Source organism: Lampetra planeri, chromosome 56, assembly GCF_965212315.1.
Source record: "Lampetra planeri chromosome 56, kcLamPlan1.2.h2, whole genome shotgun sequence".
Lineage (NCBI taxonomy): Eukaryota > Metazoa > Chordata > Hyperoartia > Petromyzontiformes > Petromyzontidae > Lampetra > Lampetra planeri.
The window spans coordinates 3,356,397-3,372,461 of NC_136162.1; the positions used below are offsets into that span (position 1 = coordinate 3,356,397).

General features: G+C 51.8%; 1 protein-coding gene across 1 annotated transcript in view; it reads left to right on the forward strand.

Annotated features, from left to right (window-relative positions):
- Window positions 1-16,065, forward strand: part of LOC144735603 (uncharacterized) — a 136,612-nt gene that overhangs the window by 46,080 nt on the left and 74,467 nt on the right. The window contains exon 3 of the mRNA XM_078618027.1: window positions 14,400-14,480. Within this exon, the coding sequence (XP_078474153.1) occupies window positions 14,400-14,480 (81 nt within the window). The remainder of the gene's footprint in view (window positions 1-14,399; window positions 14,481-16,065) is intronic.

Below are 16,065 nucleotides of genomic sequence, written 5' to 3' on the forward strand. Positions count from 1 at the left end.
TCTTACAGCGATTGGATTATCGAGGTTATCTTTTGAGTGGTTACCCCCCCCCTCCCCGTCCGCGTGGTGGGGTTTTCTCTCGGGTGCCAGCGGTTTTCATTTCCACTTAGCAAAAAACTACGGTTGGATTTGACCGAACATCTCAATGCAGGGACCTCCTGAAAACGCTCTCTTCAATAAACAAAGGGCATCATCATTATTAATGATGGTTGAATGTTTGAGATTGTCTGATGAATCACAATGTAACGACACGTGTTTTACTGATCGCTAGACAGCGTCGTCCGTGTTGGGTGAGAAGGGCCAATAGAAACGACTCCAGAAGTAGTTCTGTAGTGTCGTGTTCCGGCGCTGCTCCTTGACACGACACGGTGCCCATCGTACCGTTGAGAGTTGCCAGTGATGTCCTATCATCATAATAATCATCATGGCTTGAAAAAAAACTGCACATTCATCCACATAGTTTTGACGACCGGCCATCATCCCGTCTTGCGAGATGTCCCGCTCGAGCCCGCTCAAGTCTCCGAACGGCCGATACTAACTCCTACGCGCGCCGATTATCCGTTGAGCACAACTTCCAGAACGCCTACGCAATCCCGCGATGTCCTTAACTCGGGGTGCGTTCTCTAGTTCCACGCGTTCCTGCGTCTCTTGGTGTCGACATACTTCCTACCACGTAATGTCTCCACGCGTATCTGTGCCCTTTTGAGTTTCACCTCCACAAATGGGAAGCCGACGAAGGGTCGTTCTATAAATAGGCAGCCTGTCTACCCACCGTGGCGCTGTAGATTTCACATCCCCCTCCCAACCCCCTCCCAACCCCCCCCCCCCCCATCTTGGGTTCAGAAAACATCAGCGTAAAAAACACGCTTCACCCTAACCGCGATCGAGAATCAGTGAACATCTAACACTCGTGGAAAATAAAAGCGTGCCTGTCCCACCCCCCCCCCCAAAACATAAAACAAGACAATTCTATAACTTGGGGGGGGGGGGTGCAGGGGGAAATGTTGCAAGGTCACGTGATTTTGCAAGACAATGGAGTCTCTGAAGCCGAAAGAGGAAACTTGTGTACTCGCGCGCGCGCGGCCACCTTTATTAGGAAATCGATGGACCTCCGTTAGGCTCCGTTCCCCGAGGCCCAAAAATAAAAAATAAAAATTCAACGGTAAATTCCAGAGCCGAGAACCGCCAGGCCCCCGGGTCCCCGTTTGAAGCCCCGTTTTTTTATATTTTCTTGCGTGCGCCTGGGAAATTCAGCGCGAGGCTGGGAAAATTGATGTCATGACACGGGTCCTCGGAGGAGGAGGTACCCCGAGAACAGAGGACGCCTTGCCGCCTCATTGTGTTTCATCAACTCATTTTGGGGGGAGCGGGCGGTCGGGCGGGGGGGGCTCAATTATAAAGCTCGTTGCTGATTAATTCCCCGAGCCGCCGCCACTGGGGGGGGGGGGGGCTCGATCAATGGAGCTGGGGCGGATCTCTGTGCACCGTTTAAAGTAACCCACCCACGCTGTCATTCCTGAGAGATGTGGCAGCGAACGTTGAACTTGCAAGCGAGACGTGGTGAGCGCGGTAGCAGCAACACGAGCAACAACGACAAAGGGAGACACGCGAATGTTGCGGTGGACGAGTGCGCGCGGCAGGGTGCTTCAGGAATATCGCACGACTGACAGACGAGGCGTTTAATGGTCGTAAACGAAACGAACGCGAATTCAAACTAAAAAGAATGCTTAGATTTAGCAGGGAAGGGCTCCCGCTGAGATGTTTTAGTTCTTGTTCAGAAGCAACCTTTGCTACAAAATGATAGCTCAATGAAGTGGCTTATCATCATCATCACCACGTGGAAATGTATTGCAGCTAAATACTCTGAACGCGTGACGTTGATTCTTAATGTGAAGGGGAAACACCTAGAGGACCCGGAGAAAAATCCGCATGACCAGGGGGAGAGAGACACGCAAACTCCAAATATACAGCAGCAGGCGTCAGAGTCGGGATCGAAGCCACACGACCTCCTGAAATTGTCATTTTATTTTTCATTTTAATTTAATTTAATTTTAATTTTCTATCTACGTAACTTTACCGAAAGAACCAAAGAATATTAGAGAAAGAGGACACAGAACACATTTTCGTAGAGGTTCAAGCGTGGTGAACGTACTGTTTATATACCTCCATTTTTATTATGAATGAACATCGATTGACGCTTGCGCAATCTTTTTATTTCTCCCGCGGCACCGTTTGTTGCGTTTGCTCTCCCTGTTTCGTTGCTCTATTTCATTTTACTTATTTTGCTTTCGTCATTTGGATGACCCAGGTCACGCTTGCACACGAACCTCATCCTCGTCTATGGAGTTCCCACCTGGTTAAAGAAAATAAACTTGAAACTTGAGAGTGCGTGTTTCACGAAGCTAAAACGAAGGTCCTTCAATGAACGCGGATTCCCATCCGGTTTAAAAAACACAGTAAATCAATCAACGTGTGCGCGTGTTTGTGGGAATTCAGGAAGATTATTGAGGAAGAATATTTCCTTGCTCCCGAGAGAACAATTCGGATGATTATAGTCGGAAAAAAAATGTCATAAACAATAAAAACTATTCTTACCACATAACCTTTAATTCTAATTAATAAATGTGCCATTTTCTAAGGGCTTGACTGTGTAATAATTATTATAATAATAAAAATGTATTGTTACAATTAAAAAAACGAAGTAAACAAAGGCCCGTGGGCCCCAAAAAACGGCAATCGGCCAGCAACCAACAGCACCAGTGAAGGTGTAACAGAACAGATGGAATTGTTTTCTTCACATTGAGCAAGGTTATGAAACGAGTTTGGGGGGAAAAATAATTACAACGGGAGGGAATTCCAAAGGCGAAGGAGGCAGCAAGAGAGGCGATTTCTTCACCTGCAGCCCGGTGGTTGAACGCGGCATGGATGAGATAATCACAGTCAGTGTCTGGTCAACAGATTCCTCGACGCGAGGGGAGGGATCGATGAGCGATCTTCACGGGGAACGGTAAACACCGAGGCAGTAGCACGAGCGGAGTGATAAGAAGGCGACTGACCGCCTGGCGAGCAAGTGATGGATCAGCGAGTGCCCGATCATTGGTGGTCGACCTGGATATCAATCGTGGTGTGGTATTACCATGGGCCTTCATTCATCAACTCTGAACAATTATAACTCCTGCACAATTCTGGAATCCGGCCAGAGTTGGAGAGCCCCCCCCCCCCCCTCTCTCTGCTCTGCTCTGAATAAGGAAATCCAGCCAGGCCCCGGGATAATTTTCTCTTATAAGGTAACGAGCACCTTCAGAACAGACGAGCTGAATCGCTTATTCTTACATTTGCGCTTGCGCACGACTGCCAACGCATTTCACCCTCATTTGCTCGATTGCTTAGTGACGCGAAGATTTGCAATTCGCCCAAAGGCCATATTCGGTCAGCCTGAGCCATCGCCGCGTTGACGTCGGAAGCCGTGCGAGAGGCAAAAGCCATGACGCCGGACATCTGGCGGGCGGTATTACATAACCCGCTTCATGTTAAGAGCGCAGCCTCATAATTAACGACGAGGATGGGGGGCGCGTGGGTGAGTGGGTGGGTGGGGGGGCTTGGAATTTCTTTATCAAGCGCTGCGTGTTGTGTTTGAGAACGCTCGGGCTGGCGTCCGTTGCTTCACGCTCGGACGACGACGCTTTCTCGGAGAGAAAAGATCACTCGGTTTGGGTGTTCGGTGGCGTGCGGGCGCAGGGGCGGGAGTGGCGGGGTCGTTAGGGAGGCCCCTTGCTTGGTTGTGAACAGCCACCACGGCTTGATGAGTGGTTTTTTTTTTTAAATAAAAATGCCCCCACTTGGACAACGTGTGACGCTGTCCCTCTGTGGGCATTGACGTCTGCGCAGTTAAGAACGTCGCGGTGTGGTCCGTGAGTGCGAGCGCGTTCACCGCTCGTTGCACGGGATTCACGGTTCGAATCCAGCGGCGGCCCAGGTTAATGCTGCGTGTGTAATATCCGTAATAATACTATTATCCATAATAATAATAATACCACCGGAATTGTTGGCGTCAAAACCTTGCCATCCTTGTCCTACTTTGAATTACTTTTGGAGATCAGATTGGCTTTGATGTATACATGCCATCGATCGCTCTGCTTTGCAGACTATAAGTGATACATATTTTGTACGTGGTGCGTTTTGCTTGCCTTGTATATGTTGTGCAAGTTGTACCACGCTCTGCTAGTTAGACCACGCTCCGCTAGTTGTACCATGCCATTCGCAGCCTAACCGTGTACAGTTGTTTGTGGGTTTCATTTGTTTTGCTGTAGCCCAGTCCCCATCGCAAATTAGTGCACGTATTACCCAATGGGGTTTACCTGTGTGCAAAATAAGACCTAACTGAAACCTAAATAAGCAAATGCTCTATCTGCTTCGCAGCAGACGTTGAAGATTTCTTGACGATATCCGAAAAGAGTTTGGCCATTGTGCGCCCGGTGTCAGAATCCAAATTTGCCAAAATAAAAAAACATAAACGACATCACAAATAACTCGATTGGGACGATACACAGCATCCATCGCTCCCCTGCTGATGGACGAATGAGTTATCACCTCGATAAACGTAAAATAAACTTCAAACGACGCCATACGTGGTTGCGGTTAATGTCACATCCCGGATATTGTCACAAGTCGTGGTTTGGATAAGCCTCCCCCTACGCGATGACGTTTTAGACAATTCACAGGATGGATAAAAATGTATATACGTTGCATCAAAACAAACGTATCCAATTCATGAACAGGATACACACTTGTGTGTCCTTTATGCATTGTTGAGTAAATATGTTTGGGATGCGGGGAATGGGAAAAACATTTTGAAATAAGCCACAAATGACAGACGCCATCCGATTGCAGACGGTTTCAATCAGGACGTCGCTGTGAAAATAACGCATGCATCACAGCGAGCAAGTTGAGTGGCTGTTAAAGTGAAACATATCGCTGTTTCAGAAAAAATAGTGTTTACTTAACTTGTTTTCAAAAAACCAGGGAACATTTCAGTTAAATAAGCGGAACAGTTTTTCCAACTTCTTAATGTAAACCCAGTAAAATTGTTTAAGTGTTTGAGAAAAACCTCCATGCAAAAAACTGGTAGTCACTGAAACGGCTCGGTACAAACGTTGAACCAATTCAGTTCCTTAAGAAGTTCCCAGCACGTGGGAGCGAAACGTCGGACATCGTGCCAAACGACGCGCGGCACGACCCGAAAACGCGTCGGAGAGCCACGCAGCGCAACCGCGAAACTCCCCACGCACGCAGTCCGCTCATCGTTCCACGAAAGTCATCTTCGCTCCAAATTCGCACGTGTTCTCCACTCGATTAACATCCCATGAAAGGACACCGCAGGGCAGCGGCGGTGGTGGTGGCGGTTGGAGGTGATGGCGGTGGTGGCAGTTGCGGTGGTGGCGGTGGTGGCGGTGGTGGTGGTGGAGGTCGCGTGGATTTTTCTCCGGATCCTCCAGTTTTTCCTTCCACATTTAGAAACGTGCAATTAGAGTGTTTGGCTGCTATCAATTTCCACGTGGTAAGTCATTCCGTTGAGCTCTCATTTGTGGCCAGGTTGCTTCTGAAAATGAGCTCTATAGCTCGATGGGCATTACCTGATAAAACATTTTTAATAGTTTAGTTAAGTTGTAGTGCCATACCCTGGCTCGCTCGGAGAATGCAGCACAGCACTAATGTGGACTCCACCATTTCCGTCTGTATGGGATAGAGCGTTGCCTCCTCGCACGCGTGGGTTTCATTTCTTCCTCGATGAAACACTCATTCAGTGGTCGATAACACCTTCCTATGTCGAGGAGCACCCAGCTTGGGTTGAGGTTAGGGATGGTCAACCACGTCGTTGAGCTATCATTCGTGGCAAGGTCGCTTCGGAAAAAAAGAGCTACATAGCTCAGTGGGCCTGACCTGGAAAAATGCAAATATAATTGTTGGTCCGGACTCACCATCTTGCTGCTGCTTCCCCTCGTTGATTCCCCGTGCCTCTCTTCGAGAGTGAGTGATGAACACTGAGCGACGCGTTACAAGTTGCAATTGTAAATCATTGTATACCCATATATATATCCAACCACTTTGCGAGCATGGCCTGAGAACAAGCACACATTACAAAACCCTCGTCATGGGAAACTCCACATGCTGCAGGCACAAGGGCGGGCTTCACGAGCGGAGCGGCATGGGAACATTGCAACCTGCTTGAAACTCGTCACGGAAAGGGAGGCGATAGCCAGAGGCCAACAATCCCGCTTGCGCCTGAATGGGTGTGGATTCACCGATGCATCATCGTTGCCGTCCGCACCGCCGTCACTGCTCGTGCCAGGTTGGCGCTGGCCCCGTATAGCCTCTAACAGACTGTTGAGCCGAGTGCTGTTCGCGAGTAGCACCGGCACGGCACGCCCGAGCGCCTTTGTTTCTCCAGGTGCTCATTTGAGGCTGAGTCGACCTAGATGAGAACCCAGGACCGGCTCGGACAATAATCGTCGCTGGTGTCCGTGTCCCGTGAGCGGGAATCAAACTCGAATCGCCGGGTTCAAAGCGCAGTGCGCCAACCACTCCACTGCTACCGCTCCCCGGGCCCACACGCACCCAGAGACCCGAGCGAGCGAGCGCACGGTCGCCCCGACAGCGCGCGGCACAAGCGCTGCTTTGTGGCGGAGGGGCGGCCTCGTCTTGGACGCGCTGTACCACCCCCCCCCCCCCCCCCCCCGTGTTTGCCTTGGCGATTCCGCTGCCTCTGACTGCGCTGTGGCTGAGTCACTCCCACAAGGGTGGCGCCGGGGATTATGGAGGGGGGCCAGGGCCCCCCGAATTACGTTTGACGGGGTCCGAGGGCCTTGTTTTAGTTTGTGTGTGCTGCACGTTTAACTTCTTTCGCACCATACGTAGCCAACCGCGCTAATTGGAGTTTAGATGCCTCCACCCGTAGCAAGGCTAAAGATCCGCCTCTCAATAGGCTGTTGGGGCACGTGCCGTTACAGCGAGTTAGTAGCACCTGTGAAAACTGGACACGGTGGGGGAGTGGGGGTGGATTGATGGAGGGGCTTCGGAAGTGCGAATCTGGACCTGGATGGAGGTGGCGGTGTCGGTACGAACCGCGCGACCCTCCTGCGCCCACATGGTCCCAGGGGGCCGGCCCCGTTCACTGCGACGCGTCGGCAGATTTGTCGCAAGGCGAAGTGGACGGCGGAAAATCTGTCGCTGCCGTGCTCGGCGAGCGTGGGTTTGAATCTGCGATGATTCACGTTTATTTATTGAATGCCTACTGCTCGTGTCATGTGCTGTGATGTATGCGTCATTAAACTACAACAACCGCCCTATTAATCATTGATTTCACAAAATATTGGGATTGCATACTCTTTTTTCAATCCATCATATGTTCACAAATAACTTTTATTCGAATAATCGACACTTCGTACAAATCTTACCATTGATATAATCTAAAGTAAAAAAACGACGTTTTAAAAATGTTTGTTCTTAAGTGCATTTTTGTAAAAAAAATACATTTTGTGTTCTTAAATATATGTAATTATTGTTACAAGGATAAGTCAGGAAATATCGAAATTTGTGGCCTCCTGTTGCCTGGGTGAAAGTGGTGGTACTATTTCCTTGCCAAATCCTGGCCAGCTGGCTCAAAAACTCAACAAACATACTTATTCCATCAAAATATACTTATTCAAATATACGTCTTCAATCAAAAGAGCGGATTGTGAACCCAACGAATTTCAACATTAAAGATGAGGCGTGGTAGTTGGTGGTGGTGGCGGCATCAGCAGCTTTGGCCACGAATGACACCCACGATTTTGCGTGACACCTGCACGGTGCTGCTTACGTGTTGTGCGAAATATCAAACAGGCAGCGTTTTTCCATTTGTATTCCAAAAAACAATCATCGACATTGACACATAGTTGAATCGCCGCGAATTTGACACGTGCTTAATATCCAGCGATGGATGGAGGCCCTGGCCATGGAGCCCTGTGAGATGAAAAAAAAAGCTGCCACCGCTGCCCGCTGAAGCTGAGCATGCGTGGGGAATGTGCGAGGCTGCCACTTTGGCAACCGCGACGGCGAGCGGCAGGACGCGGCGAGACGAATGCCGTGGGAAGGCCGTTAAAGAGCTGCCCGATCGGCTATACGCTTGGCGCGCGTTCGTGTCCCGTCTGGCAACGTTGCCGGAGCCAAAATATTACGCTTCTTAATTCCTTGAGCGCCTCGCCCAAGGGATATTATATCTGGGAATGTTGTATTTTCCATCGAACCCGATATTGCGCTTTTTGTTTCGCCGAATGGTCCCCCAATCATCAGGTCATCGAGCAGAGCTTTCCTTTATCTACCCCTTGGCCCGACCACCAACATCCTTCCGGACCAGGGGTCGGCAACCAAAATAACAGGAAGACATTTCTTTATAATGCGGTAAAACAAAAACACTCAATAATTCAAGAGCCGCCAATGCACGTGAATACGAGATGGTGGTCCTTAATAAATAATAAATAACGGCACGATGCGGCCTTTAATGAGTCGCATGCCAACCCCTGGTCTAGAACTGCAGCAGACATCAGGGGTGGTGACATGCGGCCTAGGGGTGGCGCGTTCGCCGCTTGTTGCAGAGGTTCGTAGTTCGAATCCCACGGCCGCCCTGGTTAATACTGCACTTGCGATAACCGTAGTGCTACTACGGCGCAACGACTCCATCACGGTGGACGCTGAAGATCCCCTCCCCCAACGTAATTTCGCAAAAGTAGGACCATTGTGTGCCACCGTCAGTGTCCAATTTTGCCAAATTAAAAATAAATTACGCGCAGATTACTCAATTGGGATGATACACGAGCAGTCATTTCCTCCTCATGGCAGACCAAAGCCCTAAGTAACTCTTGCAAATGAGACTCATCCTGGTCTCTTGAGTTATCACCTGCTTAAAGCAAATAAACTTGAAACTTCACCCTCGACAACATGCCCCCATACAGATATGTTTCCTTCTGTGAATTGTTTCAGCTGTAGACTTTCCCTTCCTCCCCATTGCCCTCGCTTCCCATCCAGCTGAGTTTCGCAATCCAATGCCGCACCCACACCTCGATCCATCAACTGTCTTCCTGCCATTTATATCACAATCAGTGGCCAGTGCAGGCAGTCGTTGATGCAGAAGTGACTCGATAGCGACATCTGTAGACTTGCGGAAGATCAGAATCCGCTGGATTGTTTTGCATATTTCTGCCTGGACCACTGGTCCAAAAGTGCTGCAATATCACATTACCAATTTTTCAATATGCCACCTTACACAATTAATTGCCTTGCATGCCTCTAAACTGAAGCCGGCTGCCGAAAGTCTGGAGAGGAATAAAAAAAATGCTTGAAATGTTTTGTTACTTGTGAAGAGTGAAGTCTGGTGTAGATTTCGATAAGTGAATTGTAAAAGGTAAAAGCGCAGCCCTGCAATTTCTTGCTCGCGCCACTGCTGGCAGAAGGGCCTTCGTAATGAAAACTCTCGAGAGCTAATAATTATGAATAATAATAATTCAATTTATAACGCGCGCAAATTTGCGGACCTAACGGCCGCAACTCAGAGGCGCGGAGCCAAGCTCAGAGACACTCGAAAGCACGTGGTTGTAGAGGTGAGTCTTTAAGTGTCTCTTGAAGGGGACGATTGAGGTGATGCTGCGAATGTACAGAGGGATTGAATTCCAGACTGTGGGGGCAGCCGCCGAGAAACGGCGCATAGACGTGACCGTCCTGGACCTTGGCATCAAGAGGAGGTCGTGAGTCACAACTGCGAAGGCATCTGCCGTGTGCTGCGCTGCAAGTCGTCAATAATGAAGAGAGGACCGGGGGGCAGGCAGATGTGAAGGCGTGGTGGCAGAGGCAGGCGATCTTGTATGTGACCGTGGTTGTTTTGAAGTCTTTGAAGTTTTTTGAGGTTGCCAGAGGAGGTCCGGACTAGGACGCAGTTGCAATAGTCGAGGCGATACCCAACTATGTAACATGCCAATGTGTTGGCAGCTTCAGAGAGCTCCTCTAGAGAGAGTAACTTTGGCCTACTCTTCAACATTGGCCACACGCGACCTGCCGATAGACTGCCCGTGGTCGTCGCTCGTTTACGCCGCTGCTGGGTGGACAGAGACGGTGGTGGGGGTGGGAGTGCAACGTGAGGGGGGGGGTTCAAGGGACCTACCCCGTTGTTTCAACCGTCTGGAGATGGAATCGAACCGGTGTTCCCTGAGCTTGCGAGTCCAGCGTGCCAACCATCACACGACCGCCGCTTGCGAATCTCCCTCCCGCGCACGTTGTGTGTTGCTGAGCCCGCGGCGCGGCACGGGAGACGCCACGCCCTTGGCCACTGAATTAAATACAAAATAAATCCGTGGTAGATACAAAAAAACAAAACAAACAAAAATATTACCGGTGCGAAACGGAGCGTGTTGAATCGGCCGGCCCCGTGGCATGACGACCGAAGGAAAATTATTCTGCCGATACTCACCCCCACGTGGGTGTGTGGGTGGGTGTGTGGGTGAGTGGGTGTGTGGGTGAGTGGGTGTGTGTGTTGGTGGGTGTATGTGTGGGTGGGTTATGTGGGTGAGTTGGTGGGTGTGTGGGTGGGTGGCTGGGTTTGAGTGGATGGGTGTGTGGCTGGGTTTGGGTATGTGGGTGGCTGGGTGCCTGGGTGTGTGGGTGGGTGTGTGGCTGGGTTTGGGTATGTGGGTGGGTGGGTGGCTGGGTGGGTGGGTGGCTCCGTGGGTGGGTGGCTGTGTGTGTGTGTGGTTGGGTGTGTGGACGGCTGGACCCAGCGCTTTTTTAGCCTGCGGCTTACAAAGGGCCCGATTGTGTGTCAGTCCACGGCCAGAAGCGTCGTCATCTGCTGCCGGGCGTGAGCATCCACGCGTCTCTTGCCAAGCGCTCGTCTCATTTGGTGGGCCCAAAGCCCTCCCCGCTATATAATGAGGCAAAGCCTCGCTTCTAGTTTTATTATTGTTATTCTTCCCCCTCGTCCTCCTAATTGTGGCCCACGATGTGCGCAACTGTGAGAGATTGAGGTGCAAGTCGTTGAGCCATCCAATTGTTTTATTTTTATTTGAGAGTTGGTGAATTGCAGGTAACGCCACACACACAACACAGGCAAAGATCACCCGTATAGCCTAAACTGACTGTTGGGGCAAGTGCTGTTAGCGAGCACCTATGAAGGTCGGCACGGCACACGGGGGGGGGGGCAGCACCACGCCCGGCCGCCTTTGTCTCCCTTAGTGGCGATATTTACACACCACACCACGTACTAATTTGAGGTTGAGTCGACCATGGGGGAGGCCCAGAACCGGGTCAGATAATCGTCACTGCTGTTGACCGTGAGCGGGAATCGAACTCGGGTGGCCGAGTTCGTGGCGCAGCGCGCTAACCACTACGCCACCGCTCCTCACACACACGCGCACGCACGCACGCACCCAACCCACCGCTGAAGCGGCCCCAGGAGTCCCTCGAGCCGCTGTGCCATGCGCCACCTGTACAAACTACTTGTGCGTGCGAGTGCCGGTGCTTAGGGTTGGTCAAGGTGAGCGGTCAGGAAAACAGTCTCGGCTCATTTTTGGCTCATGAAAGCGGGCCGGTATTAACGCAAACGGGCCTTAGGGTGGTCACCAAGTCGTGAAACCAACTGGACATCATCGTCGTTGGGTTTTGTTTTCAGTTTGGCTCGGCGAGCGTCGTGGCCGCGTAGCGAGGTTGCCTGCGTTGTTGATTACCGGGGTTATTGCTGTAATTGTTGATCTGTGCCACGGATGTTCGACTCGCATAGGGGTCCACTTCATAACCCCCGTTAGTCTTCACGAACGTAGGTTACTGTGAGGCAGTCGTAGTCGCCATCATCATGAGCAGCCATGATCTATCTACCGCTGGATGACTACTGCTGGATGAAAACTTCCCAAGCAGTCGGAGGATCTTTGTCTTGATATTTTGTTGGTGTGTGAGGACAATAGGCTAAATGAACTTGCCCGCAAGAGTTCTCCGAGGCTCAAGCGTGTGAGTGAGCAGCTGCTATTTTTAAAGGTAAAGGCGCGGCCCTGCAATTGCTGGCTCACACCACTGTCGGTGGAAAATGCCTCCACGAGAGAAAGCTCTATGGAGAACATCTCTGGACGTTGTATTTGGCCTACTCCTCCACGCTGCCCAGACTTCTTAGAAGAGGCGGGAGTCGCCCACGCCTTTACCCCGCCACACGCAGCGCTGCCCATCGACTGACTGCGGCGGGCCAGTTGACACGCGCTGGGTGGACAGAATGCGGTGGTCGTGGGGATTGAAGCAGCATCCATTGAGCCCGCACGCATGGAGGGGGGAGGGGGGGTTAACCCAAATGCGTAGCTTGCGTATGGGGGGGGGGGTCTACTGACAATGTGTGCGTAGGAAACGGGGGGGGGTGAAGACTCGATAATCATTTGTCTACATTGGCCTCCAAAGTAGATAGTCCGGCGGTGGACTATCTGTTTGCTTAAGCACGTTAATGTTATTAATCCTTGATCGTTTCTGCGTGGATTAAATATCGGCCGTTTAATAGGATTTGGAGGGGGGGGGGGGTGCGTCAGATTGGGGGTGTAAAAGGTCCGCGTGCGTACAGGGAGCGGGGGAGGGGTCAAGTTTTGACAGATTTTTGCGTACCCACTCAATGGATGGCCCCTATCCCCTGCGCTGCTATTGTGCATGTGAATATTTTTTGGGATCTCAGCCCAATTCGCGCGAGTGATTTCTTTCCGTGTTCGTTGGCCACGCGAGGATTGCGCGATCCGTCCGTTGAGCCGTGCGCGCGTAGATTACCGCCCCGCCAGAGACGAGTAGAGCCACACGGCAGTTTTGCCCTCCGACAGCGGCGCTATAAATCCGCACGGCTTAAGCAGGGCTTAACTCTACCTGGCCTCTAAAACACCGTCCGGTCTTAAATCGGCGCCGAAGCCCCCAACTTCCGCGAGAGAGCCGCACTCACGGTGGAGCAGCTCCTCCGTCGCTCCGACACATCGCGGAGGGTCCGCAGGAGAGCGCGATTGTTCGATGGAATCCGATCCAAAAATCAGGGGGAGGGAGTGGGGGTGGGCCACGTGGAGTGCGACAGAAATCCGTGGTGCGTTGGGCGAGAAGCGACGCTGGGCGAGGGGGGGGGGGTCTTCGTGGTGGGCAACTTGTCGGTGGGGCTGACCTCGCGGAATCGAGCGGGGGGGGGGGGGACCTCTTAGCTCCGTGTGGCGTTGCGCGTTTGTTGCGGTCCGTGCGAGGCTCGTTCGCTCGTGAGCAAAATGTCGCATTGCTTCTGCGTCCGTGCCCGCCTACCGCCGGTCACTTCAGTTCTGCTCAACGATTCGATTATTCGCGTTTGGGTCACGCAACGTGGTGCACAGAGAGAGAGAGCCTTGGGGTGGACGCTGCTGTTTTTCCGCACCTTGCCACCGTGACTTGCCCGTGTCCTCTTGCCCCCGTAAGCCTCGCCTGTTGTCTCTGCATCTCGGAGCGAGCTGCAGATAAGGGATTGGGCACGTGGGCTGTGACACGAGCTGGCGACTGGGCTTCTCTTTTGCAATCTCAAATCGGAAGAGTGATATTTGTAAGGCCACCTGCCACACTTCGTAGGGCTGGGCAACGCAGAGAAGGGAAATTTGACAAGGGGGGGCGGTCCATTTCATCCGAACGGTACGGATAAAGATTACTTAACAAGTTCTTCGACTGCAGTTAGCTCAACTTAAACCTGACATGGGTTTTTAAACGTTGCAAGGATACGATGTGTAACGAGTATAACGCACGGTGCTGTCATTTATACGATACCCGAGTAGGCAATTAAGAGAACTACAAAACGTGTTATGTTATGTCACCTCCAAGCCATCATTTGCTCCAAATAACGTTTGTATGGCACTGGCCTAATGGGTATGAGCTAATTATGAAAACAATTAACATTGAGGGTTGTTTTTATGTTCCATAGTAGAGGTTTGTGTTAGATCGCGTAAATATATAAATGTGTCGTTGAACCCGCCACCAGTGGGTGTTTTGGCCTACTCTTCCACAGCTGTGGTGCACCCATCCATGCCGCTCGGTAGACAGAGGCTGGCGGCGGGGGGGGGGGTATCACAGAAACTCGCCCCATCGTCTCAACCTGCCGTATCGGGAGATCGAATCGTGGCACCGGCGACCTCTGGACCGCAAGCTCACAGAGCCACTGTTACCCGTCGTCTAAACTACCGCGCGCTAGGAGAGCCACTCGAACCGTCGATCACCGATCTGCACGGTGCCAGTGCAGTGCGCTGACCATTGCACCACATGGCAGCATCCCCCCCCTTCCCCCCGTGTCTCGAACATCGCGACGGTACCGCCACGATTAACCCCCCGCGTGTGTTGCCGCCGCTGTGCGCGTGCAGGGGGTGAAGGTGTTCCCGGGAGCGTGCGGAGGCCGCGACTGTTCAGGAGGATGCAAGTGCTTCCCCGAGAAGGGGGCGAGGGTGAGTAGTGGTCGCGTGCCAGCGTGCGATTTTGTTGCGAGGTGGAGCCGAGCTTGCCGATGCCCCCGCGGTGGAGACGGTGAGATGCTTTGCGTTGTGTCTCTGCGCACCCACCCACCCCCACCCACCACCCTTCTCGCGAACGATCGATCTGGCTGCGCGGTGTGACACAGTCGATGCGGTAATGGAGCTCACCTTGACTCGTGCAGGTTCTTCAATGAGTGATGAGGCCGCGAAATAGAATTCTACAACGAGAACAACAAACATCGGTCAGAATGCACTCCTCGTTCCCCACCTCGCTCTCCTCTCCGCTGTCTGGCCATAGCTGCAGGTGATAGCAAAAATCACAAAAAACTACGACGTTTTGATCGCAACAGGAACGATGACGACCAATTGCGTTCAAAACGTCGTAGTTTTTTTGTTATTTTTGTTATTTTCTTTGAACCTACCTACGTGACTTTACCGAAAGACCCAAAGAATATGCACAACACATATATATACAAGCGAGCAAACGTGAGTGACAGGGGGGCTTACGGACTGGTGGGGAATGAGGGTCAGATTGGGAATTGTGGGAGGTCACGTTAAGGGCGCGAGGCATCGTTGATTAAGAGGATGTAGGAGGTGAGGAATTTTTAGCGATGGAGGTCAAACTTAATGTGAATGAGGAAGTGGTTAGTTATGGGGTCTGGAAGACTTGCGACTTAGCTGCCTCGAAACAAAAACAAAGCTCCCCCGTGTAGCCTTAACAGGCTGTTAGCGAGCACCTATGAAGGCCGGAACGGCACACGAGGGGGTGGGTGGCCAGCACCACGCCGGGCCGCCTTTGTCTCCCTAGTGGCGATATTTACACACTGCACCAGGTACTATTTGAGGGTGAGTCGACCTAGGGAAGGCCCAGGACCGGTTAAGATAATTAATTAATCGCCACTGGTGTTGGTCGTGAGCGGGAATCGAAGACGGGTCGTCGGGTTCACAGTGCTGCGCGCTAACCGCTGCGCCACCGCTCCCCACTTAGCTGCCTCAACACCCAGCAGGACCCACACCGTCCCACAATCATCACAGCACCCACAGCTCGACTATATACCCATACATATATATATGTGTAAAGAAGCTCCGTGGAGACGTGCACTTTTTGTGCTGTATTTATAACTGAACGTTCCGTGTATAACAACCGTCAGACTCGTTGATTACCACCGGCTATCTACAGCCCAGATGGTTTCCTGCCAAGATGTTTCTGGAACATTGGGCCCCAATGTCGTCCACCCCTGGTCGTCGATAGGTCCCCGAGCAAGCGCCCCGAACCATGGACAACTCTGCCTTTTGAAATCTCTCTTGATGTCTTGAAATCTCTCTCCCCGCCCTTCATGAGCTACCGCCTGTCGCCTCTTGCTGCCAGTGCCTCCCTCTCGGGATGTCAGACATCCGTCCACCTGTGTTGACAACGTGTTCAATTTGATCAATTCCCTGTGCGGTTCCCTACGTATACGCCGCAATCACTTCGCGAGCGTGGCCCCGACAACAAGCACACAATCACAAAACCCTCGTCATGGGAAACTCGATATGCTGCACGACCGGAGCGGCATGG